General features: G+C 39.4%; 1 protein-coding gene across 1 annotated transcript in view; it reads left to right on the forward strand.

Annotated features, from left to right (window-relative positions):
- XRCC5 (X-ray repair cross complementing 5) overlaps positions 1-27,144 on the forward strand; it is an 83,963-nt gene that overhangs the window by 38,952 nt on the left and 17,867 nt on the right. The window contains exons 15-16 of the mRNA XM_040986482.1: positions 7,579-7,672; positions 8,794-8,863. Coding sequence (XP_040842416.1) covers positions 7,579-7,672; positions 8,794-8,863 — 164 coding nt within the window. The remainder of the gene's footprint in view (positions 1-7,578; positions 7,673-8,793; positions 8,864-27,144) is intronic.

Below are 27,144 nucleotides of genomic sequence, written 5' to 3' on the forward strand. Positions count from 1 at the left end.
ACCTAAGGAAGTAATAATATTATTGGTGAAGAAAAAATGCATTGAAAATTTGAGATTTACTATTCATCTTGGGCCTGGTGGATACCCAGTGTGGAAGCGATTTCTTAATTTCAAGAGGATAAGAGCATTATATAACATAGTGGTTCCAAAATTTGACATTGTAGTTCCAAAATATTACCTTTGTCATTAAAAGCACTATTCTCTTACTGTGGTTGTATTCCTTAGAAATGAGAAAATCATGTCTTGAATAGGGACCCTGTGTGCAAATTAAGATGTCTAAGGTCTAATCCTACTTGTGAAACTGATGTGTATGGGATCTAGATTTCTTGTTGCCCTTATGTACAGTCTAAAGTTTTCAATGCCCCCCCCCCCACAACCCCCCAGAGTTCCTCCCAACCAACTCTGGAGCACAAAACCTTACCTGGTTAGTAGTTGAGACTCCAGACTCCAGATGGAGCGGTATGACCCGAGGTGTGGGTTTCTCAGCCTCAGTGTCCTCATGAGTAAAAGAGGCAGGGCAGGAATATCTGTGTCCTAGAGTTGTCATGTGAGTTACTTAAGTTATAACATGCTGTTCATTGTTTTATCTCTGGAACCAAGGACAACACCTAGCAAATATAAGGTACTAAGAATGCAGTGTTTGTAATTGACTCAGAAATTCATAGTAGTGCTCCTGGCACACCAGCAACAGCAGTGGTGAAGATTTGGTCGAGAAGGAGCCTAAGGGTGGCACTCAGTTCTTTACACACATTCGGATTGGGTTTACATGACAACCCTATGAACTGTGAAGTAAGTTAATTTGTTGACCTCAGCTTACATCTGAGGAGAAATGAAAGAAGGCTCAGAGAAGCTGGGTCTCTGTTGCTAAGCGCTGCCGGCAGGTGCAAAGGCTCAGGCAGTCTCACCCCAGAGCTTACATTCTTCTTTTTCCTTCCTTTTTTTTTTTTTTTTGACAGGTACATTCTAAAATGATAACCACATTTTATTCCCTCTCAGTTCCCCTATATTCTTCCTTTCCTTTTTTCTTTAATTTTTGCAAATACATACTTTTAATGTACTCTCTTATTTCAGTCTACTCTCTTAATCACAGACTTACTGTACCATTATCCAGGAGATTCACAAGTAAAAAGGTTGATTAAAAAAAAAGTAGAAAGACCACAGTTCCACAAGAATATAAAGTAGGATTAAAATTATGAAATCACAAGATGTTCATTTCATTCCTAAACACTTTTATATTCTATATTACCTGCCATATGTCAAAGTAAACATATGATATTTACCTTTTTAAGACTAGCTTACTTCACTAATCATTGTGATTTCCAGTAGTGTCTATTGTGATACAACATACAGGATTCTTTTGAGTAGTATTTCATAATTATATTTGTATGTTTACATACCATATTTTCTTCACCCAATTATCAGTTGATGGACATCTAGGTTGATTCCGCATCTTAGCTATTTTGAATTGAGCTACAAGAACCATAGGACGGGGCGGGGGGAGGGAGATACAAATCCTCCTTTGGTATGCTGATTTCGTTTCATTTAGATAAATCTCCAGGAATGATATGGCTAGGTCATTTGGCAAGTCTACTTTCACATTTCTGAAAAATCTCTGTACTGTCTTCCATAATGGCTGTGTGAGTTTACGCTCCCATTAACAGTATACTGCACTATTTTTTCTCCCACATTCTTTACCAGCGTTTAATGATTTTTGTTTAGATGGTAACTATTCTGATTAGGGTTGGATGAAATCTCATTGTGTTTTTTGTTTGCATTTTCCCAATGGCCAGTGATCCTGAATGTTTTTTCATTTGTCCATTGGCCATTTGTGTTTCATTCTCTGAAAAATTCCTTTGCCCATTTCTTAACTGCATTGTTTGTTTTGTTTCTTGACCTCTTTATTGATCCTAGAGGTTTATCCTTTATTGCTTTTGTAGTCTGCAGGTGTCTTCTTCAGTTTCTTCCACTGACTCTTCACTTTGTCAGGTGTTACCTTTGCAGAGCAGAAGCTTCTCAGCTTGATTTAATCCCTTTTTCCTATTTTTGTTTTTATTTCCTGTGCTTCTGGAGCCTTTCCTTTTTCCTTTTTCGTTTTCTCCCGGTCCTTTTCTAAGGAATGCTTCCTGTGCCAGTGTCTTTATGTATTCCTCCTATGTTTTTCTCTGGTAATTTAAAGTTATCAGGTCATGAATTTTGATCTTTGATTCTTTTTGAACTGATTTTTATATAAAGTTTAAGCTAAGGCTCTTGTTTCATACTTCGGCATGTGTAGATCCAATTATACTAAAACGTTTGTTGAAGAGACTCTCCTTTCTCCAGGGATTGATTTTAGCTCATGTGTCAAAGATTGGTTGTTTATAACTTTGTGGATTAATTTCTGGGATTTCTATTCTGTTCCATTGGTCTGTATGCTTATTCTGTGCCAATATATGGTTGTTTTGATTATACCTCTCCTGTAATATCTTGAAATCTGGAATTGTGCAGTCTCCAACTTGGCTTTTGTTGTTTAAAATTGCTTTAGTTATTCAGGGTGTCTTGTGTTGCATATAAATTGTAGCTTTTTTTTTTCTTTCTGGATCTGAGAATAATGTCCTTGATATTTTCTTTGGAACTTATTAAATCTGTAAATTGCTTTGGATAGTAGGTGCATTAGTGAAGTTTTTCAATTTATAAACATGGAAAGATTTTTCCAAAGGGAGAGAGGATCTCCTTTTATTTTTCTTTAATGCTATGTAAATTTTATTGTAGAGACCTTTCACCTCCTTGGTTGAATTTACTCCAAGGTATTTAAGCATTTTTATAGCTGCTGTGAATGGGACTGATTTTATAAGTTCTTGTACAACCATGGCATTGTCTTTATATGCAAGGCTATTGATTTTTGTATGATGATTTTAAATTCTGCAACTTTACAAAACTCTCCAGTGTGTTATAATAGACTCTTACTGGAATCATTGGTTCCTCTATGTATAGTGTAATGTTGTCTGTCAACAGGAGAACTTGACTTCCTTCTTTCAAAGTGTATCCCTTTGAATTCCTTTTCTTACCTAATGGATTTACCTAAAACTTCCAGAAGAGTGCTGAGTAGCAGAAGTTGAAGTGGGCATCTTTGTCTGGGTCTGGATCTTAGTGGAATTGCTTCTAGTTTTTCCCATTCAATGTGATGCTGGCTGTGTGTGTATGTCTTATGTTGAATTGATTGTGTTGAGGTATGTTCCTTCTATTCCCAATTTACATAAGTTTTTAAAATAAATATGGAAGGATATTGTATTTTATCAAATGCTTTCTCTGCATCTATTGAGATAATTATGTAGTTTTTATTCTTCAGCTTGCTAACACAGTGTATCACATTTATGGATTTACATGTTAAACCATCCCTATATACCAGGGATAAATCCCACTTTGAGTGAATAATATTTGATGTGTGATTGGATTTGATTAGCTAACATTTGTTGAAAATTTTTATATCTGTCTCTTCCTCATGGAAATTGGTGTGTAGTTCTCTTTCTTTGCTATATCTTTTCTGATTTTAAATTAAAGTGAAGTAGGCCACATAGAAGCAGGTTGGAGGCATTCCATTCCTTTGACCTGTTTTCAATAGTTTGAGAAGAGTTTGAGTTCTTGAAATGTTTTGTAGAATTCAGCAGTGAAGTCATTGGTCCTGGAATTTCATTGTTGGGAGAGTCTTTATTAGTCATTCAATCTCTGTCATAATTATTGGTCTATTTAACTTTTCTGTGTCTTCATGACTCACTGTTAGTATCTCATATGTGTTCAGAAATCTATATGTTAAGATTTTCCATTTTGAAAGCAAATAGATTTTTGTAGTAATTATTGATGCTAGTTTTTTATTTCTGTGTTATCCATTGTGACATCTCTTTTCAGCTCAGAGTTTATTGGTTTATTGATATTTACGCTCCCCCCTTTTTTGTCATTTGGGTCAGTGGTTTGTCAGTTTTGTTTATTTTTTCAAAAAAGGCTTCATTTCACTGAGCTTTTTGTATCACTTTTTGGTCATTATATTGGGAGTCCATGTTTCACTTTAGAGCTTTTATAATATTTGTTTCAAATAGTCAGGTCCCCTGGCATTGGGCACACATACATTTTCGTTTTAACCATATCACCATTCTGCCATTGTAGTATATATCCCAAGAATTTTTAGTATTTCACATGCAGTACTTTAGAAACTATGTAATAATTCCCTGCAGGCCAGATTTCCATCTAGTTCACTGGAAGACTAATTCTCTTTAGATACTTTAAGTTCAATAGGTCCTGAAATGTCTGTATGGTTTTTCTTTCCTGCTTCTTTCAAACCCTTCTTCATGCTATTCTCTATTTCAGTAAATGACACCTAATTTTCTGGGAGTCATCTCTATGTCTCTTTCTTTTTTCTTTCTTTTTTTTTTTTTTTTCCACTTTCCATATCTGATTGGTTTACCAAGTTGTTTTAAATTTACCTTAAATTACTTCCTTTTGTTTTGGATTAGTATAGATTTTGCTAATAGCATTGATTTTGAAGTCAGAAAGATTTGAATCTAAACCCAAGTACTTCTTTTCAAAAAGCAGATGAAATTGGCAAGTTGCTGTGTGTCAAGTGGCAGTAACTAATACCTGCCTCTCAGGAGCTTTCATTTGCTCATTTATAAAAGGACAATGATAATAGCTAATTCATAAGGTCATTGCCAAGTTTAACTGAGATAATTTAAATGTGCTTAGTACTGTGGCTAGCACATGATGTTAGCTGTTATTAGCATCACTCACTGCCATTCCTTTTATGTAGGCTGTCTCATTTTAGCCTGCTTTACAGAGATAACCTCTTAACTGATTTTTTTCATTCCAGTCTTTGCCCTTTCTACTCTGTTCTGCTAGCCTTGTGATTTTATATATATATATATATAGAGAGAGAGAGAGAGAGAGAGAGAGATCATGCTATTCCCTTCTAAATGATTCTTAGGTTCTTTCTCTTTTGCTATGAACCTTCTTCCTCCCAAAATGCCCTGATCTACCAAGTTGTGAATGTAATTTCAGATAGTTCACAGGTTCCTTAGCTCCATCCTTGGGTGCCTGATTAAAAACCGCTGCTTTAATGGTCTCCCATTACCTTTAGCATAATATCCAACCCTGAAGCACGAATTAGAAAACTAGAATCAGTGGAAATAAAGACATGTCTGTCTACACTCTAGCTCTCCAGAGATAGTCATTTTCTCCCCCACTCTTTATGCCTGCAACTGATGTATATTCCAGCTACATCTTTTACTTCTTCCTAGTTTGTACCTCATGTTGCTGCCCAATATAATGCTTTGCTATTCTCTGAAAAACAATTACTGCCTGTCACATGATTTTATTAATTGTTTAGGGTGTGTTTTTTTTGGAACTCATGAAAGTATTGATTGTGTATTAGTTTTTATATAAGGCTTAAAGTATAGCTTAGGGGAGAATCAAGATGGTGGAATAGGGTAAGGACATGTTTAAACGGACAGAGAAGCATTTAACCAGAATGAAGCAGAGAGGACATATTTCAGGAAATACGAAAGGACAGAACAACAGCAGAGGGGTACCTGGAGACTGACAGACACAGGAAAGCAGCGGGCACAGCAGTAAGGTGTTGCAGTGAATGATATTCCAGCACGGCGATCTAAACTCCACCAGCAGCCGGAACTCCACCAGCAACCACGTGGGAAGGGACTTTAACTGGGAGCTTGAGAGGTGAACCCAGACGGGGAACTGTCTGTCCTGCTGGTCCATTTGATTTGACCAGGAGCAGAGACAGAGCAGTAGGTCCCAGGCGGGCAGTGCGAGAACAGCGAGGATTTCATAGCCCAGTCAGCCCCCTAGAGCTGAATTGGGCGCCATTTTGCCTAAGGAGGAAAGGGCAAGGGAAAGGACTGAGCATGCTCTGAGAGGGAGTAAGCTCATTTCTGACTCGGTGAACTGCAACGACGTGGCATTCTACGGGTTCCATCCAGGGCAGCTCTGGGTAACCCTCGGATCTGTCAGCCAGCAGATCAAGAACTGTTGTGGTAGCACTTCGGGCGCCATTTTGCGCACTGTGGCAAAAGCTTTGGGGCTGCAGGGGACAACAGTGAACTGCGCATGTGCTGAGCTCCCAAGAACTCACTGAGGTCCCGCAGGAAAATAATACCGACTGTGGCATCGTACTGGTCAAAACAGGTCCATGTGGCACCCAGACCTAGCGTCCAACAAGTTCCGACAAGATCAGCGCCACCAACAACCTAACTAGATAAGGCTTTATGTGTTTATTTTGTATTCTTTTTATGAGGAAAGGCCTCTGGATGTCCTGTCCCTCTTAATGTCTTCTAGTCCTCATCCTTTGATCTGGCATCTATCTCTTCTCTATTTCTCACAGGGAAGAAGGATAGTAGTAGGCAGAAAAGATGTCAAGTGGTGAAAGTTAAGAGTTCACGTCTGTATTGCTGGCTGGCTGGCTCTTCCCATGTACCTTCCTGTAAGAGAAAAGACATTACTGAAATACCATTGAGGAAGGCAACTTATACCCTAATTTTCTTAGTTTCATATTTAAGAAAAACTATTTGAAACCTCATTGTTTGAAGATCAGAGTTTTGAACAATGAAATACATTTAGAAAATGGTAGGTGTGTGAGTTAATACATACATTCGTTAGTCAACTTAGTCATTCCATAATGTATACATATTTCAAATTTTATCATGTTGCATATGACAGATTTATCTAATTTTCACTTGTCTATTAAGCTAATTAGTTTTAAAATACCAGGTCTCAGTTAGTAATTTTTCATCCATTTTTCAAAAGTAGCCATTATTGCTCCAGACTGATTCTTTGTCTTGAGGAAAAAAAGTCATATTTTTATGTTCTACAGCTTAGGTGTGATTATGCACAAAACCTCTGAGTTTGATATTTATCTCCTTTGTAATACACTTGACCTCCTCTTGACTTTAGGTCAGCCCGTTCAAACCAGTATGCTACTTGAGGTGGGCTGTTAGATACACTTTCTTTATCATCTTTAACTCTCAGATGGCTGCTGAACATATGTAAAACAGAATTAGATTTCTAAGGAGTTGCTTAGGAGTTTTTGAAAGTGTTTTTTGCAGTTTAGGGATTTAGAATAATTTCTTACATATTTAATTAAGGGTTGTCTAATAAGTTTTGACGGTTGTAGATAGACATTTATAAAGCTTTCACATACAAGATGGAAAAGATGGGCAGTTAGACACCAAGTCTCCTGTATACACGGTGAGTTGATACCTATCAGTTCTGAGTCAGGAACTGGCCAATAGTACCTGAAGGATAGGTGGATTTCTTACTTCAGTGTTAAAGTTTCCATTATCTGTGTTTGCAGTTTCATCTTTCACAAAGACTTTGTGATGTGACTGCTAGTTATGATTTCTGTGCTGCTGTGAAACAAAGCCAGGCTTCCAGGAGCTCTGGGGCCAGGAAAGCGAGGCGACCTCCCTGGAAAAGGACTAAGTCTGGCTGCTTAGTTTTGAGTCTTAGAAAACAGATTTGTACTTCTTGTATTAGCAATTCTGATTTTGATTTTTTAATTTTAAGTTGGAAAGATAACACAGTTTCTTTCTTTTCTAGTCATGAAGAAGGACATGCTGCTAAAAAATTGAAGACTGAAGAAGGGGAAGTGTGCTTCAGTGTCGCCAGCCTGGCCGAAGGCCGAGTCACCAGTGTAAGCCAGCTCTCTCGGTGTACTCTCCCCTTTCCGCGAAGGTGGCAACTTCAGAGAGATTGCAGCATTTCTTGTTAATCCATTGACATACCATCTTTTTTTATCCTCTTTCTGTATATATAGAATTATAAAGGCTTATCCTGTACTTCTCCCTTTCTTCTGTTAAGTAATTATTATTATTTTTGAAAGATTTATTTATTTTTATTGGCAAGTCAGATATTCAGAGAGGATAAGAGACAGAGAGAAAGATCTTCCATCTGTTGATTCACTCCCCAAGCGGGCACAGTGGCTGGAGCTGTGATGATCCAACGCCAGGAGCCAGGAGCCTCTTCTGGGTCTCTCATGTGGGTGCAGGGTCCCAAGGCTTTGAGCCGTCCTGGACTGCTTTCCCAGGCCACAAGCAGGGAGCTGGATGGGAAGTGGAGAGCTGGGACAAGAACTGGTGCCCATGTGGGATCCCGGCATGTGCAAGGCGAGGACTTTAGCTACTAAGCTGCTATGCTGGGCCCCTTTTAAGTAATCATTATCAGTAGCTTACCTAGGGAATTATCTATATATGATAAGTGGTATATTTATTTCTAAGTATGTGGAAGGCATCTTTGTCTTTGACACCCTGCCAGCGAGCATTGCAGTAAGTTTAATACATGATCTGCGTTTACTGTGAGAACATTTTCAGCTTGGACATGTATGTATATTCTCTCAAAGTTTTAGTGCCGAAAGGTCAAGGGCAGTCCACCAGAAAGGGCTGCCCTGTGAACCAAACATCAAGCTGCTGTTTCTTGTGTCCCTTCAGTGAGGCAACTTGATGCTGAGCCTCCACTGCAGAATCCTCCCCCAGCTAATTGGTTGGGGCCAGCTGGTGGCTCCTGACATCTTTAGCAAGAAGTTAGCTTGCATGAAGGGAGGTAAGTGAAAGCATAGGGCCGCCAGTTGACCACTGATGACTTCTTCCAGCTTTTAACAGGTCCCTAGAAATGAAAATGAGCATAGAAAAGACCTTGTCTTCGCCTTTGGTTTTATTTATTTGTTTGTTTATTTGAACAGCTTTGCTACATTAAGCCAGCCTGTGCAGCCTAGGCTGCTGTGCAGAAGAGAAGTGACGTGCAGGTTTGTTGTTCTAGGTGGGAAGTGTGACTCCTGCTGAGAATTTCCGTGTTATACTGAGACAGAAGAATGCCAGCTTTGAGGAAGGTGAGTGATACATTCTGTTGGCTTGGCATTTAAGACGAAGTATTTAAATAGGTTGACTGATGTCAAGCCTGGGTTAGTGACTGTGGCCTCTTATTGGGATGCTTTATGTAGCCTTTTTCTTTTCTGGCACATCTTTGTGGCTGTCCTTTGTCACAGAGTCACTGACAGCAGCATTGTGTGAGCACATCATAGCAAGCGCGCACAGATTGCCCACAGGTAGAGCTCATTTGTACTTCCTGTTAGGGACACACTGGCTTAAAACCTGGGGCTCTTAATTCTACTTCATTGGAATTCTTTGAAATCATGTAAGAGTAAAACATTTTTATGTGGTTTCTTCCTATCTTCAGGGACATGTAGCAATTGAGAGGAAGTCTCTTAGTTTAACTAAAGGGGAGAGAGGGACTCTCACGGACTGCTCCCTGGTGGGAGACATCCCGGGGCCACTCCCATGTGGCCAAGTGACCATGTGAAGGAAATGGCCACCCAGGGTATACAGCACTGGGCTTTGATACATCTCAGGTGTGGTGGATGGGGGAAGGTATCAGCTCCTCAGTTTGCACATGTGTGTGACATGTCATCATGGCAGGTGTTGACCTTCTGTGCAGAGACTCAGGCTGCTTTGATCTGTTATTCAGAACTGGAGGAAATCAAAAAAGAAAAGATAGCATTGAGGCTGTGAATGCTTTCTTCTGTAATTTATAATCAGAGGGAGGCAGAAAGGAGAGATAGCATCAGGACTCGGTCTGCTGCTTGGAGCTCCAAGATTACCAGGTGTTCCTGGCTTGTGATAAATTCCTTGTCCTCTGATGCACACAGCTCCTTCAGTAGTCACTTCTCTACCCAATAACTGCTGTAATGGATCAAAACTCATCTATCAGGATAACTGTGTTTTGGATTTTTTTTATTGGAAAGTCAGATTTACAGAGAAGGAGAAACAGAGAAATATCTTCCATATGCTGGTTTGCTCCCCAAGTGGCTGCAATGGCCAGAGATGAGTCAATGCGAAGCCAGGAGCTTCTTCTGAGTCTCCCTCATAGGTACAAGATCCTAAGGCTTTGGGCTATCCTTGACTGCTTTCCCAGGCTACAAGCAGGGAGCCAGATGGGAAATGGAGCAGCCAGGACACGAACAGAACTGATGCCCATATGAGATCCTTGGTGTGCAAGGTGGGGATTTAGCCACTAGACCATTCCAAGGGCCCAGGATTATTGTGTTTTGGAGAAAGATTAAGACCTTGTCTGAAGTCCAAGCACCTCCTTTCAGAAGCGATTAGTCTCTTGGGTTGGTGCAATGTGATCTTTCAAAGACTAAATCTAGCTGTCCATTGCCATTGTATGGCAGCTGCTCGCTATTTCATGTCTGCTGTGTGCAAGGCATTGTGTTAGCGCTTTATTATGTTCTTTTTTTCAATCGTTTCACATAGCAGTCCTATCAAGTAGAAGAAGTAGAAGAAACGCTAAAACTTTCACTGCTGATTCCAGTGTCTTCTGGAAGAGAGGTTTGCATTTATTAAAAAAAAAAAAAACCTTTGATAAATGCTTATGATAGAGAATGAGCCTCTGTCCCCAGAATTGGTGGTCAGTCACTGTTGAGGCTGCAGAGGAGGGAGAGGCTGCTCAGTATCATAGAAAAACGGAAACAAGGTCAGGAAAGGAGCAGGTGAGAAAGAAGAGGGAGGGAAAGGAAGTGAGTGAATTTGCACATGGACACAGCCACTGACAGTGTGTTTCCAACTCAGAACTACAGCTGCTCGGACAGCTCAGTCAGGGAGACTGTGGGAGTGCTCACTCTGCAGAGACTGGTGAAGAGGTGACACTTGGCATCGGAATTACTTCAGACCCTGAAGAGAAAGCTCTTGAAAATACAAGAAGCCAGTGGTCTCAAGCGGCCGAGAGAGACAGGGCCTTAGAATCTTCTCATGTCTTAAGAAACTGTGGTTTTCCATGGAGTTTGGAAGCAGTCCTGGGAAAATAACAAGAGGAGGTGGGTCCTAGGTGATGCATAGGTTACAGTGGGCATGATTATCCCCATTTTATGACTAGAAAAACTATAAAATTGGAAGAGTTTAAAAATAGAAAACTTTCCTAAAAGTCACCCACAGGAATTCCAACACCTGTCTCTTTCACATATTGGATTTTTTTTTTTTTTTTTTTACAAAATCATTATTTCTCTTTATTTCTGGTTCTGTCCTTTGTTAAACTTCTATAAAACCTTATAATGATGCCATGTACCTATACTAAGGTTTCTCATGGCTAGACTCTCCTTGTACATTGAATGTGACTTTGAAGTTCTACCATGCTGATAGTATGATGCTGTGTGTTCCACTGGACCTCCATCCAGGACTTGGTGAGTCAGACCTCTCTAGAGACGTCATAAAACCAGACTTTATGCAGAGCCATAGGAAGATGGTGGAGAAGAGACTTCTGCCCCTTAGCAACTAATTCTGCTTCATGATTGTTGCTTGGCTTCCCTACCACCCCACCCTTCCTTGTTTCTGCTGTAAAAGTTTTTCTTCATTCATTATCCTGCCTTTGTTCTTCGACTTGGACATGTCTTTACTAAGGCCTTTTATTAATCAGGACTCAAACTTCTCTTGGAAGCCCAGACAAGACTCCCTGCAGGTTTCCAGCTGCCTCCTGGAGATAGTTGTCTTTAACCATGTATTGGATCTCTATCCAGGGTGATGGGAAAGAAAGCACTTCTTTTTTCCAGTACATCTGTTGATTCTGTTGCCAAGAGCGTGATCAACAGTAGATCATTGGCAATATTATTTTCCTCTGGGGTTGAACCTGGCCATTTTACCTGTTCTTGTAAAATAAAATACAGATATGGTTACTTTCCGTCATGCCTGACAGTAGCATAGTCAAACTGACAGCATTGTTTTTCTGTCCCTAGTGTGAGCAGCTGCCTGTTTGCTTATCTTCTGGTTTTCAGAGTGAGTGATGCTTCTTCTTTAGCTTATTGACACAGGAGAGGTAACTAACACTTTGAATCCCAAGAAACATGTTCTTTCTGGCTGCCTGTGCTTTTGTAGGCTGTCTGATTTTGCCTCGCTTGGGTGCCCTTCCTTTTCCAATCCTGTTCCTCCTCCCTGTCTATCCACCTCTGACAGATCTATAATAGAAAAACTTTGACTGCCATAGTATATAAAATAACCATCTATAAACGGTGAAAGTTGGACTGTTTCCCTTTCTAAGCACATCGCCACCATCTGTGATCTTGCATCTGATAATATGGTTGCACACTTCCCAGGGGCTGTGTGGTGGCAGGCTAGCTACTGGTGTGGCAACTTCCGTGCTTGTCTGATGAGCAGCACTGCCAAGGGAGATCACCATGGACATTCAATTCCTTATCTTATCCTGATTTTCCTTAGGAATGGTGTCAAAATTGGAGGAGAAGGAAAAGTTAAACATGGCTTCAATCCTTCCAACAATTCCTATGTGATTGAGTTAGGTCTAAAGGTATGAATTCCCACCAAGTATGTCCCTAGTATGTCAAAAACAGGCTGTCTGAAAATTTTCAGGGGACAAGAAGGGAGGATATGTGGAGACAGCAAAGAAGGAATGTAACTTGTTTTGTAATGAGATGTTTCTCTCAGATTATAGGCTCTGTGTCTTTCCATGTGCCCAAGAGGCAAAGCTTCAAGCTGCCAGATGGAATCCACATGAACATAGTTGGTTTACAAAAATACACCTGTCAGAGGCAGGTGTGGAGGCACAGCAGAGCCCATAAAGGTGCAATGTGGCCTGTGGCCTACACACATGCCATATGGGAGCATCACTGCTGTGTGTGTAGTCACAGCTACTCGGATTCCTATCCAGTTTCCTGCTAATGAATCTGCTAAGCAACAGATGATGGCTGAAGCCCTTGAGTCCATGCCATTAACACCGGAGACCTGCATGGAGTTCCACGATACTGGCTGACCTGGCCCAATTCTGGGTGTAGCGGACATTTGCAGAGTGATCCGGTGGATGGTAGATATGTCTGTCTCTCTCTTTTTCCTTCTCTCTCTGTCACTCTGCCATCCCCTACCCCAAAATCTGGCAATGTGGTGTAGCATGTTAAGCCCATGTTGTAACAGTAGCATTCCATGTGGCCCCTGATTTGTGTCCCAGCTGCTCTACTGTTGATCCATCTACCTGCTATTGTACCAGGGAAAGCAGCAGAAGCTTACCCAAGTCCTTGGGTCCCTGCTACCCACAGGAGAGACCTGAAAGAAGCTCCTGGATCTAGGCTTCAGTTTGGTTCAATCCTGGCTCTTGTGGCCATTTGGGGACTGAAGAAACGGGTAGAAGACCTTTCTTTCTCTCTATAACTCTGCCTTTCAAATAAGTGAATAAATATTTTAAAGTACATGGATAAGTAAATAATTAAGTCTTGCTTTAAAACCCTGATAAGACAGCCTGAGTAGAAATGGTCCCAGCCACCAAACCAGCTAATGGCCAGTATTAGATTTATTATAGTGAGTAATAATATGCATTGTCTGTTGGTTCCAAGATGACCATTTTATTCTGTGGTTTCTGAGGCATTTAATTTTTCACTTTCGATCAATTTTATCCACAATTATTTTGCCTTGTTTCTCCACTTTATTCTTCATCAGAAACAGTCTTTCAATTTAGAAAATAATATTTCCTGTAGCTTCTTTTCTATGTCATCCTAGGACTAGATAGAATATGGCACAATTACTAATAAAATCATATTAGCCAACTCCACAGTTTCTTAAAATCATGGTTTTGTTTCCAGTTTTTTGTAAGTATTTACTTGAAAGTTAGAGAAAGAAAAACAAAGCCCAGTGCCTGAGGCTGGGCTAGAGCTGAGAGCTGGGAACTCAGTGCGGTTTCCCAGGTAAAAGACATGAATCCAACTACTTGAACAATCAGTTCTGCCTCCCAGTCCCTTCCTTGGCAGTAAGCTAGTGACAGGAGCTGAAGCCAGGAGAATGAATCCAGGTACTAGAATGTGGGATGCTGGGATCTTAACTACTAGACTAAATTTAGCCTACTCCTTGAATCAGGTTTTTGTATGCTGTAACACCATCTCATTTGTATAGCAGTTTACTCGCATAGGCTATGTGATTTTTCTGCCATGAGTAAAAGCCTGTACTGTGCATCTCTGAGAACTGTGATCAGAAATGTTCCTGGTTGTGTGATTTTTTTTTTAATTCACCCTGGTTTATGTAATCTTCGATATGAATTATGTAATCTGTCATATCTCTGTCCACTCTTTTATCTACAGGGAGCTGGTAAATTTAAGTAAAATAAGTTCTGTCAAATAACTGGAACATCTTAAAGGAAAAATACTAAATGCAAACAGCGTCTAAAACTTTAAACATCTTTAGCCATATAAATTAAAAAAAAAAATTGACATTCTTTCTTAGTTCGTTTGCAGAAGAGCATTGATGCGTCCAGTTGTGGGGGAGAAGATATGTGATTCCGGATTCTGGCGGGTTAGCTTGTACTTCATATTTTTTATTAAATGTCTCACTTGTCTTCACTGAGTTCCTTTTTAACTAATTTTAGACTGTTAAATCCTAGAACTTGGTGATTCAAGCTTATTTTATGCATCATTTATCAAGTCAATTGGTCTTTAACGTCAAAATCAAGCTATCTGGAATTTTCGAGGATACCTGTTAAATAGCATGTTATGATTTGACATGGTAATTACATACCTGTGTCCCTTAGAGTCTTGTTCATCATCCAAGTGCATGGCTTGAGGCTTGGAGTAGTTTAGATGACTTTTCACAAATTATTGCAAATATTTGGAAGACCTTAGGGCAAATCCCGGAGGCCTCTGGTGGCTTAAACTTCCTCATCTGTTGCCTACATTTCATTTCATTAGGACTCCCCTGAAGTTTACATTTTAATATGTTAAAACTCATCTGGCAAATAATTAAATTGAAATTTAGATGAAGAGGAAAAATAAAGTCCCAGCATAGAAACAAGACATCATACACATATAGAATCATCAAGTGTTTTAATATTTTTTTTCCCCAAAAAATGCTTGCATCTATTCTTGCCCTGATTACTTTTCAAGTCCCCACCAGTTGTGTATCATAATATCTGTAATTACAGGGTACGGCTCTGGTAGAATAGTTCAGCCACCAACTGAGAAAGAGACTATTGGGAGCGTAAGAAGAAAAGGATGTTTGCTAGAGCTGTGTTTCCGGCAGCGAGCTTTCTCCCTGGAAGCAGTAAAGGAAGTCTATCTGAGCAGTCAGCAGCGTTCCTATTTTCTCCCAGTGTTTTGTTTTGTGTTCTCATGCTGCATAGTAATTTTTCCCTTTATATCCTAAAAATGGAAAGGATGTTTTTTTCCCCCTGGCTGACAATGTGGAACTTCTGAATGTTTTCTTAGCGTCAGAACAAATCGGAGCCCAGGGTCTGTTCCAGGCTGCAGTTAACATAGTGACTCATCAGTTTATATTAATGACCTGTGCAGCAGAGTGCTCATGATCAACATGATCAACACCAGTGGAATGGAGAACCCGGGAGTGCTGAAGCACTTTGAAGATTCTTATTTTCTTTGGAAAGCTTGATTTACAGAGAGATGGAGAGACAAAGATCTTTCATCTGCTGGTTCACTCCCTAAATGGCCAGAGATGAGCTGATCCAAAGCCAGAAGCTTCTTCCAACTCTCCCTCATGGGCACAGGGTCCTGGGGCTTTGTGTTGTTCTCCACTGCCTTTCCAGACCACAAGCAGAGAGCTGGGTGGTAAGTGGAGCAGCCAGGTCACAAACTGAGGCCCATATGAGATGCTGGTACTTGGAGGTGGAGGATTAGCCTGTTGAGATTTTGCACCAACCCCTGCTCATGTCAATTTGGTTCTTCCTCTCTACCTGTGTCTGTGGTTCTTCCTCTCTACCTATTCTGTGGTCTTCTCTGTATGACAGATCATTGTTATAGAGGATGTTGCACCTGCTTCTCCTTGAATTGGGCTGTCTTTAAGATTGTTTCTAAAGCCCCGCTGGTAGGAAAAAGAAAGTGATTTCAGATTGTGCTGATGTGCAAACTGCCTTAATCAATGACTTAAAGTGACTGCTAGTGGCAAACACCAGAAGCTCTTAACCAATTAAGATGTTTAGGAAAGGACATCAGGCTGTTGTTGAAATAGTCACTAATCAGCTGAAATGTGTTAAGAGAAGCTTAGAAACAGCTTGGACTTCCTCTTAAATAGAATAAAAGTGTTTTGGTCTTCTTTCAAATTGCTAGCCCAAGGCAAAAATGTGCTGACATAGAGAAAATGGCAAGTATAATATGGTACAGTTCCTCCTAGCTGTTATATGCACACGTATCTACATAAAACTTTAAAATTGGCATGCTTGGTTCTTTGGCCTGAAGAGTGATGAGTGTTAGATTCACAGACTTTTAGAATATGAGTATTCTATGTGTAGATGCCTTTGGAAATAGAACAGCTTAACTTCTTTTGACGTTCCTTATGGGTAGTTTGAAAAAAAAAACAAGCCATCAGTTAGTAGTTAAGATTTGTACGGAAATACAAGTAGCTCAGAGAGGAGACAAGAGTTTTGTCCTTTTTTTTTTAATTGCTAATTTTGACATTTTGTGTCATCACGTTTTCTTAGTCTAGGTAAAGCTTAAGGGTTTTTATTTCTTTAAGATCTTGGCTTTAGTTTTGCTGATTTTTCTCTACTATTTTTGGGAGTTTTTGTTTGTTAATCACTGCTTTGGATTCCCTGAATTTTTCTTTCCCTTGAAGAGGAAGCTTGGATTATGTATTTAACATTTCATTGCTTTGCTAATAAAGACTTGTGAAGCTACTTATTTCCTATATTTATTTACATATTTATTTCCCCACTATAAATAGTGATGTGCTGTTTTTATAGTTATTCAGTTCTAATGTTTTCTCATGTCTTGTTTGACCCATGGGTTTTTTTAAAGTAAGTTGCTTAATTTCAAAATATAGGAATTCTTCCAGTTTCGTTTTAATGTTTCCACATGTTTTCTTTTTAAATTGCCAGTTTATTGAATTTTTTCAGATCTTTTAACTTGTTTAAAAGAACCATAGGCTATCTTTTCTAAGAAATATTATAAATGCCTTTAGAAAGAATGTATGTTCTGCCATTCTTGTTCAAGGTGTTTATCAGGCAGTTTGGTTGCTAACTTGGTTAAGTCAGTTTCTATTGACTTAAAAAATTTTCTAAGTGTTTTCCATGATATTTTGAGGACTGAAAGTTGTTTAGCTTTAGAACTGTGATCTAGTGAATCCTTGATAATTTTTGTTTCCCCTTACCAACCTAGTTTGAATTAAGAGACCCAAATGAGTTTTAGAAAATGTTGTCAGTTTAGGTGATGGAGATAATATTTAAGAGAAATAAACCTAAGTACATGTACTACAAGGTCATATTTCTTGCTTAGAATCCTCTGCTTTGTGGGAAGAATCTATCTACTATATGAAGATGTATTTATTTGTATTTGAGAGGCAGATTTTCAGAGAGAGAGAGAAAGAGATCTTCCATACTCTGGTTTACTTCCCAAATGACCACAGTGGCTGGAGCTGAGCAGCCGATCCAAAGCCAGGAACCAGAAGCTTCCTCTAGATTTCCCATGTGGATGTGGAAGCCCGAGAACTTGAGGCATCTGCTGCTGCTTTCCCAGGCCATAGGCAGGGGGCTGGATCAAAGCAGGGACTGTTGTTAACTGTAAAGAAACACCTACTGTCTTGTAGGTTAAAAGGAATCTATTCTCCCATTTCAAAACTGTGATATGAATGGGCACTGACATGTGGAGATAATGGATACTTGTATGTTTGCAATGTGTATCTTAGATAAGTAGAGTTGGGTATTTAAATTAGCATATTTAAGAATGAAGTGAAATGAAAAATCTCAAATGTGAAAAAAAAAAAAAAAAAGCAGCTGGGACGTCAACCAGCGTCCATATAGGATATCAGCACTACATAGGATTATCCTGATTAAGCCACTGCACCAACCCCAAAATACGATAAATTTATGCAGTATAGGAAAAGTTGTATAGATTTCAGGAACTTATTAGACTGATTAGGTGTGAGCAACGAAAGTCAATTGTAATGATGATATGTGCTCCTATTTTAATGTAGCAGGTCTTTGGTCAGCATTTACCAAAGATGTGTAAAATTGATTGATTCCTCATTTCTACTTTTTGTAACTTCTGTGCCATTTTCCTCAAGCATATTTATTTGATTTCATTCTTTGTCTTACATGCTAAAAAGAAAATATATTTAGAGTAAGTAAAGTTGGCTTATCTTATAATTTGCTCCATTTCTAATTACCCTTGAACAACTAAAATGAAGCCAGCAACTTATGCATTAGAATTTTAATTGTATGGAATTATAGGGCAGGAATATCCACAAGCCAAAGGTAAGATTTTCTTGCAGCATGTCTGGTTTCAGCAACTTTCCCGAGGACTCTATGTGAGGACTGATAATTTCTATAGTACTTTAAAAAGGACTGATAATTTATACAGTCCTTTGTGTCACTGCTTTATAAAAGAATGTAAGTAATAAACATAAAAAAGTCTATAACACAGAAAAAACTAATAAAACAAAAAAAACGAGAATCAATGCAATAGAAGAATTAAATGTCAACCCATGAAAAAAGTTGAACTCTGAGAATAAAAAACAATTATTTATTATATGACAGTGCTTGATGTATCTCATTATGGCTTTATAAGTTTTAGGCTTTCTCCAATTAAAAAAATATAATTGCATGGTCAGTGGAAAAGCTATGAAGAGTAATATAGTAGTAATATTTAAAAGTAAAAGGTAAAAATCACCACCTTCATTATCTCCCTCCTTTCTAAGTTCTCCCTCTACCCTCTTTTTCATCTTGTTTCACTTTCTGCATGGGAATAAATCTGATAATCCTTTTTCATGCTCCACTTTGATCAAAATTTTGCTTTAAGGCATAGTGAATTTAGACTGTAGCCTTAGACACTATATGTTGTAGAACCTTCCATTCCGGTAGGATCATGCGTCTTGGTGCAAGAGAAGGAAAATAGCCTCCAATTAGGAGGGATGGGCTGCATCTTAGTGAACGCAGGAACAGCAAGCCGAGCTATGTGCATGCATGTCATCCTGATAAGACTGACCTAACACCTCATCCCTCCACCACTGCCTGCATCTCTCACATGACCAGTTTACTTTTCCTCTGCCTGCTTTCCACTTGCACGGAGCTTCTTGTAGCATTTCCATCTCTGCAACATTAAACAGGGAGATGATACAAAAGGGTCCCAGACTGTCTTTCCCACGAGTGACAGGCAACTCCAAGGACACAGTCTGTGGGTTTAAGTAAAAAAACAACAAAAATTTCTTCATTCCGTTGACAGAGGATAAACCAGTGAGGCCTAGACCATTTGTTCCCCCATTCGGCAAAGGTTTGCCAGATACTTACTATGTACCTGACATTAATGCAAGACATAGGTATTAAACAAATAAGAAAATTTATGTCAAATGGTGATAAGGACTTAAACTATTTTTCCAGGGCTATTATAACAAAGTACCACAGACAGTGACATAAAATCTATAGGAATTTATTATCTCATAGTTCTGGTGACTAGAAGTCCAAAATTAATGTTCTATAATGTTGATTCTTCTTGGGGACTCTGGGAAAAAAAATCTGTGATGGTTCTCATAGTGTTTGCTGACAGCCAGCAGTCCTGGGCATTCCATGGTGATTAGGTACATTGTTTTAATTCCTGCAACCCTGTGTAGCTATGTGCAAATTTGCCTGTTAAAAAGACATCAGCCATATTGGATTAGTGCCTAAACTAATGATCTTTATTTGACTACATCTGTAAAGACCCTACATATATCTAAATAAGCTCTCATCCTAAGATTCTGGAAAGGATGTGAATTCTGGAGGAATGCTGTTCAACCCCTGACATCCCTAGTTAGGAAAAGCTGAAGCAAGATGGTAGATTGGAGATCACTGAGTTAGGATGGAATTGTGATGTGTAGAAAGTTAGACAAAGCCTCGTTGTTGGGGGAAGATACTTGCCTACAACAGAAGCAGCATGTTCCTACAGTGTACAGGTGTGTCCAGACACATCAAAGAGACCTGTGGTACTGGAGGAAGAGGTAGGAGGTAAGGTCAGAGAGCTGACTAGGGCACAGTCACATTGAACATCCAAGACCTTCAGCTTACTTTAAGTGAAATGCAAGTTCCAAGTGGGGAATGATTTGATTGACTTAAGTTTTATACCATAATGAGAAAGGACAAGATTGAACTAGGCAGATGAATTAGAAGATTGTTTATTAATAATCCCAATGGGGAAGGTAGTGGTGGAGGTAGTAAAAAGATGTCAGATCCTTTATGGTTTGAAAGTACAACTGGCAAGTTTTACTTATAGTATGAATATAGGTTGTGAGAAAACAAGTCAAGGATAGTTCTGAATTTTGTTTGATCTGAGCAGCTGGAAAGAATTTGTCAACTACTGAGATGAGAAAGACACACTAACTTGGCCATTAGGACAGAAATTCTAGTTGTAGATTAAAATCCTGGATAAGTCCCTATAGAGATGATTTATGAAGACAAGAGACTAGATGCAGCCCTTGTAAGGGAAAGATGCGGAATCTGGGGCACAGGTGACAGAGATAACTTAGCTACATAAACAGTTCCCTGAAGACAACAAGAGTGAAGGCAGTATAAAAGTACAAACGCAGGTGGTGACCTGTTTGAAAAATTCATGGAAGAGATTTGCATAAACTGAACCATAAAAGACTGGATAGGAGAGGACCCAAAGGAAGGTATTCCAAGGGAGGCAAGGACCTAAGTGATAGCATGACCTGTTGTTGCTGGGGTGGCTCCCAAGAGAAGATGCTATGTTCCTGTTGTTTGCTCTGGTGAGCATTTTCAACCACCTTATATCCATTTGTAAATTTTTTTTATTAATTACATTGTATTATGTGACACAGTTTTATAGGTACTGGGATTCCCCCTAACCCTCCCCACATGGTGGATTCCTCCGCCTTGTTGTGTAACCACAGTTCAAGTTCAGTTGAGATTCCGTCATTGCAAGCATATACCAAGCATAGAGTCCAGCATCTTATTGTCCAGATAAGTTCAACGGCTTCTGGGGAGACCTTTTCTGGTCTGAAGGTAGAGCCAACAGAGTAAAATCCCAATCGATTAAAAGCCCCATCAGCAACAATATATAACGTTGTGGAATTAATTGACATAGAATTGAGTAAACAATATGTTAAAATTAAATACAAGTTCTTAACAACATCCCGTGACTACTTCAGTGACATTTTAACAATTGAGGTGCGAAACAGTTTTAGGAGGGGTGTGCAGAGAAATCTTCAATACCTTGGTGAGGAGTACTTATTCTTTGTGTCCTACCTAGTAAAGTACGTGTGAGTCCATGCTGACCAATCTTTCCTTGTTGTTCTCTGCCTATCTATTCGTGTGTGTGTGTGTGTGTGTGTGTGTGTGTGTGTGTGTTTGTGTTTGGGTGAGGGGGGCCTCTGGAGCGACCTTGATGGTCATTTGTAAATTTTGATTCAGTTCTGCCAGACTTGTCTCTTCTTGTGCATCCTACTGCTGTACTAATTTAGGCTTTTGAAGTACTGTACAGTTCTCACAGCCTGCATTAGTTATCCCCAGTATGCTCTTCAGCCCACCCCATAGATTTGTAAATACTTACTCCCTTGGGGTAAAGTTTTGGCATAACAGTTTAGACATCGCTTGGGACTCTTAGCATCCCATTACGGGGAACTGATCAAGCCCCGTCTCCTATCCTAAAGCATACTCTGAGAGGCAGCACATGGTGAATCTCTCATTTGGGATCTCAGATGCCATCCACATGGATTGAGTTCTGAGCTCTGTTGCAGGCATTTGATGAGTGAAACAGATGAATTCAGTTTCTCTCTCTTTCTTTCTTTTTCTTCTCTCTCTGCCTTTTAGATAAATCACTACAAATACAATAATGGCTTCTAAGTTTCTTACAGCCCAGATTGTAGTTAGCCCTTCTTAATCACTCTCATTGCCTTTGCAATTAATCCCCCATTCAAGACTTGCCACAATTGGTCTCATTGTGCCATTCATAGCCCATTCTTGAACAGGTTCCCTCTGTGAACCCCGTGTTTAAATTGAACTGTGTCCTTTCTAATACTGTTGTAACATGAGCTTTTCTCCCTCTGCATATTAGCTCATGATTTTCTTCCTTCCAAAAAATGTCCACTCTTCTCTTACCATGAGACCTCACACCAAAGAATCTCCATATTGGAGAATTACCCAGTAAATGTTTGTGTCCCAGAGTCCAGTATGATTCATTTTCTTGGCTGCTGTCAGTGAGACAAAACAACCTCTTTATGTTTCTGTGTTCTCTGATTGTTGCTGGCCAGTAGTTGTTTTGTTTATATTGTTGGCTTCAATGAAGCAGTGCTTAAGAATTTGGGCCCAGCGGCGCCATGGCCTAGCAGCTAAAGTCCTCGCCTTGAACGTGCTGGGATCCCATATGGGTGCCGGTTCTAATCCCGGCAGCTCCACTTCCCATCCAGCTCCCTGCTTATGGCCCGGGAAAGCAGTCAAGGACGACCCAAAGCCTTGGGACCCTGCACTTGTGTGGGAGACCTGGAAGAAGTTCCTGGTTCTTGCTTTGGATCGACGCAGCACCAGACGTTGCACTCACTTGGGGAGTGAATCATCGGACGGAAGATCTTCCTCTCTGTCTCTCTTCCTCTCTGTATATCTGATTTTGTAATAAAAATAAAAATAAAAATAAATCTTTGAAAAAAAGAGTAATAAGAATTTGAAATTGTGAATTACAACAGAAATCTTGATGCTTTGGATCAGTTTATAAATCTTTGCCCTATCAAAGAAATTTAAAAAAAAAAAAAGTGCATGTGTGTTTTCAGCTCTGGAACACTATAAAACTTTCTTTATAAATCATAAATGGATAACTGAAAAAAAAAATGACAGGAAAGATAAATGGAATCTGAGGTCCTTAAGCATACCACAGAAACACATGCCAGCATTACTTAGGAATGTTTAGAAGGACTTAGCACATAGAATAGGGTTCTAAAATTTCTGGTTTCTGGTACTTTCTTTCAAGAATGACTCAAATTCTAGAGGCATGGTGAAACATCCTGCTGCCTCCTCCTTCTCCGTTGCTCACAAAAGCACATTCAACCAATAGCAGGCTGCTTCTACCCTTACTGAGGAATCTGACTCATCACCGCCTCAAATAATCATGAATTGCAGTTCCATTCAATTACCAACTTTTAATTGGATCCTGTTGCCAGAATTGTCTCCTGCTCCAGCTTGTTTCCTCTTGGCTGCACTGTCGCTATGGCTACTTGTTCCTTCTGCTTATTTCCTGCATTAGTTTGATGACTTCTACTCAGGTATGAAACTAGACAGATAACATAAAACGGCTTTAGTCCCAAACATTCCCCACCTGGAATGGGATCAACTCAGAATGGCAAGGTTCTTCATTCTTCCATATCATTTCTAGTTTAGTATGCTTTGCCACATTTTTAGCTTTGAGAAATTGTAAAGACCTTCTTTTCCTGCCTTTTCTTTTTCTCACTTCCAACCCCAACACATTCTTTTGGGTGTGTAGTCTATGTGATGCCTAAAGAAACCAGAGAAATTACTTGCATGTTTAATGAGGAAGCCTTCTTTTCTTTGTTAATTTCTTGATTTTTGTATTTAAGAATTTGTGTGTGTGTGTCTGCACACTTGTGTAATTGGGCAAAATTAGTTCACCAGAGAGTGGATGTTATTTGGCCTTTAGCTTCTTCCTGTATACCCAGTGTACATTAAGTGATGACCCTTAGGTTTTGCTGGACATGTTCAGAGACTCTTCAGTAGTTATACTGGATGCTTTTTATGAACAATTCCAGAGTCATAGAATATCACGGAACTCATTCATCGACCAGAAGTTAAAACTTGTCAACTACCTTGAGAAACGATCTAATCTTTTAATATGAGAAATACTATTCATCCATAATAAAGATACCATAATCACTGCTTATATATAAAGTGAGCTTACAGCCACTAGACTAATTGGATGTTGTTTCTCTGTTTTCTCATTAGCTTACACTACTGTTGTTGTTCTGCAGAACAACTAAGGCCAAGAGACTTCCGTGTAATATTTCCTGTGGCTACAAAGTAGGAGTCACAGTTAGCTCAAATCAAAACAAAAATAAAACAAGATAGATCTCCTAGTCTGCAGGAATGGATTCTGACAAGAAAGACCTTGCATTTACTTTGCTCCTTGTGCCTGGGGTTTTAATTTAACACATCAATGAAAGACAACGTTTACAAGGGGCGCAAAACACCCAGCAGGGCTTACTTTTATTAGTGTAATTTGTAAGAAATTACTGCATTTAATGAGAAAATCGTTAAGCATGAAAAAGTGGGCTTAAATGGAACTTAAATGGTGAGATTTTAATTGAGTTTTTTAGTTATTGGTAAGACAATAATAAAAATAAAAACTCAGGGTTGTATCTGTACTATTGAGGTAGTCAGCGCTTTAAATACTTATAGTTCAATTTTGTACACTTTTGGCCATGCAGAATACTATTATTAGGCTGTGCTTCTCTGTGTCATATCTACACGTCTTCTGTTTGTAAAAGGATGGCAGGACACTGCTTTGGAGCTTGTTTGGGGATAGAGTCTAGCAGGGATGGACCTTGGGTACAGTAGACTAAGCTACTGCTTTGAGTGCCCACATTCCATATTGTTGTGCCCAATTTGAGTCTGAGCTCTGCTTCCAATCCAAGTTTCCTGCTAGCATACAGCTTCGGAGGCAACAGGTGATTGCTCAGTACTTGGCTCCCTGCTACCCCTTCGGGAAACCTGGATGGAGTCCTGGGCTCCTCACTTCAGCCTGGCCTTGCTCTGTCTGTAGCAGGCATTTAGGGATTGAGCCAGTGGATTGAAGAGCTCTCTTTCTGGCTCAGAATCTCCCTGTCTCTCTCTCCCCCTCTCTGCTTTTGAATCAAAATGGCAATAATTTTTTTTAAGTTAAAAAAAGAGATAGCCCATCATAGCTTTTGTTATTTAGAAGAGTTAGATATTTAGTAAGCCTTCCTTTTGAGTGAAATTTTTAGAAGTTCATTTGAGTTTTGAGGAGACTTGAATGCCCTGGAAGCATTTGGTTATTTCCAGTACTTCTTGTTGATTGATGTGGTCTACACTATTGTGGGCCACTGTTTGCTGTGTTAAACCTGAAAGAAAGGAACTGTAAAGTATGTTCAAGTAGGAAGGAGACTAATATATTGTATAATTGTTTCTGTAGAAATGCAACTTAAAAAAATAGCTAGAAAAATAGTTTTTAATTGAATTCCATCATATCTTTCTTTACTAGAAAGAAGGAAAGACATATAAATCTCATCTCCCAAATGGGGTGTTCTCCTGTGAGTTGATGCCAACGCTAGAAAGAAAGTTGGAGGGGCCATTGTAGGTTGAGTTTCCCAGTTGTGTTTTAGAGTGATTTCGGTTCTGGTTCAATCCTGAACGGACACTCTCATGGTCTCCATCCACAAAGGCCCATTTATATCCTAAAGGGACATAAAAAGGAAGACATAAAGGAAATTTGCTTGTGATCTGTTTCTGTTTAGTTGCCTGAATTAAAACAGACTCTTACCAGGCAAATGTCCCTTGTAAGTTTCTGGCTTAAAACAATTATGGTAATTTATTTGTGATATAATTCATGGCTGACAGACCAGTTACCTAAAATTTTATTTACTAACAAATATTTCTTTTTATTCCCTTAATAATAAGGAGTGGCCTTATACTTATTAAGTGTGTTTATTGTCATTATTTATTTTGTTTTATGAATATGCCATTGGCTATGTAAGTTGGTTCTTTTTTAAAGAAAAAAAAAAGATTTCTTTATTTTTACTGCAAGGCTAGGTTTACAGAGAAAAGGAGAGACAGAAAAGGATGTTTCATCTGCTGGTTCACTCCCCAAGTGGCTGTAATAACTGGAGCTGAGCTGATCCGAAGCCAGGAGCTTCTCCCAAGTGTCTGAAATGGTGCAGGGTCCCAGGGACTTGTGCCGTCCTCCACTACTTTTCCAACTCATAAACAGAGACCTGGACGGGAAGTGGAACAGCCAGGGCATGAACCAGTGCCCTGGGATTCTGTCGTTTGGAGGAGTAGCCAATTGAGCCGTCATGCCAGACCTTACAAGGTGGTTCTTCACATCTAAAAATGATTTCCTCACTGACTTTTCCAAATGTTTAGCTTTTCAGTTGATGAAATGTTCATAAGGCTTTGAGGTGGTGAGAAGAGTTGGCTTGGGAAACATCCTCAGTGGTGTCTGAGTTTAGCAGAATCGCTGGTGCAACAGGAAGAGAGGTGGTTCATTTTCTAGAACTTTGATGGTAAATGTTCTCTGTTCAGAAAGGAGACATGTTTTTCATATTGAAGATGAAAGCTGCCATTTTTTGTTTTATATAATACGCTTGAATCCAGATAAAAATTTGAATATGATACTAAAATATTGTTATGTTGAGATTCAGTTTTATCCATATCTGCTCATATAAGATGCTGAGTTAATACATCATACTCATATTTAAACCTTGAAATCCAGAGCAGACACTGTTCAAGTACTTCTTGAGATAAATGACAGCACTCTGCCTGACTCCGTGTCCTAAGATGGATGACCCTTCCAATAGCTATTTTTTATGTTAGATACTAATGAGTATTATTGAGTCACAGACTAATTCCAAAGAACATTTCAGTGAATTATAATTGGGGCTGTGACTCACTGAGCGTGAGGACTGACAGGCTGTTCCTTGCTCTGTAATGGATGTGTGAGCAAAGGGAGGCACCCTGGTGACCAGCCTTGGCTTAATGCAGAGCACAAGATGCTGGCAGAGTCCAAAGCATAATGCAGCCTAAGTAGAGCATTAGTTTTGTCAGTCATTTATGCATATTGCTTTTATTAAAGATGGCAGGGAAATGTGGAGTACCACAAAACTTTGGAAGGGGAGTGTCTTGTCTGCAGCCCATTCTGGTTTTCAGTGTATTGAAGAGTCATCCATCACAGCTATTCCCTGGTGTTAAATGGTTCATTACAGTCAGTGAACCACAAAATAGTCTAGGAAGGAGGACAGAATTGAGAATCATGTGCCAGATGCACAGGCCATATCAGTGACTATTCCTAGAAAGGCAAAATCTGTCTGATTGTATTCGTGTGTTTTATTGGAAGGTTGGATGTGTTTATCTACCTGTGTTCTTGAACTCTCTAGAGGGAAGAAGGTAACACGTAAATAGGAAAGAGTGAGTCTGAATAGACCCACAGACGCTTGAGGAGTCGTTCTTGGACAAAAA

This window comes from Ochotona curzoniae, unplaced genomic scaffold, assembly GCF_017591425.1.
Source record: "Ochotona curzoniae isolate NIBS_2020 unplaced genomic scaffold, NIBS_Ocur_1.0 contig_4514, whole genome shotgun sequence".
Taxonomy (NCBI): domain Eukaryota; kingdom Metazoa; phylum Chordata; class Mammalia; order Lagomorpha; family Ochotonidae; genus Ochotona; species Ochotona curzoniae.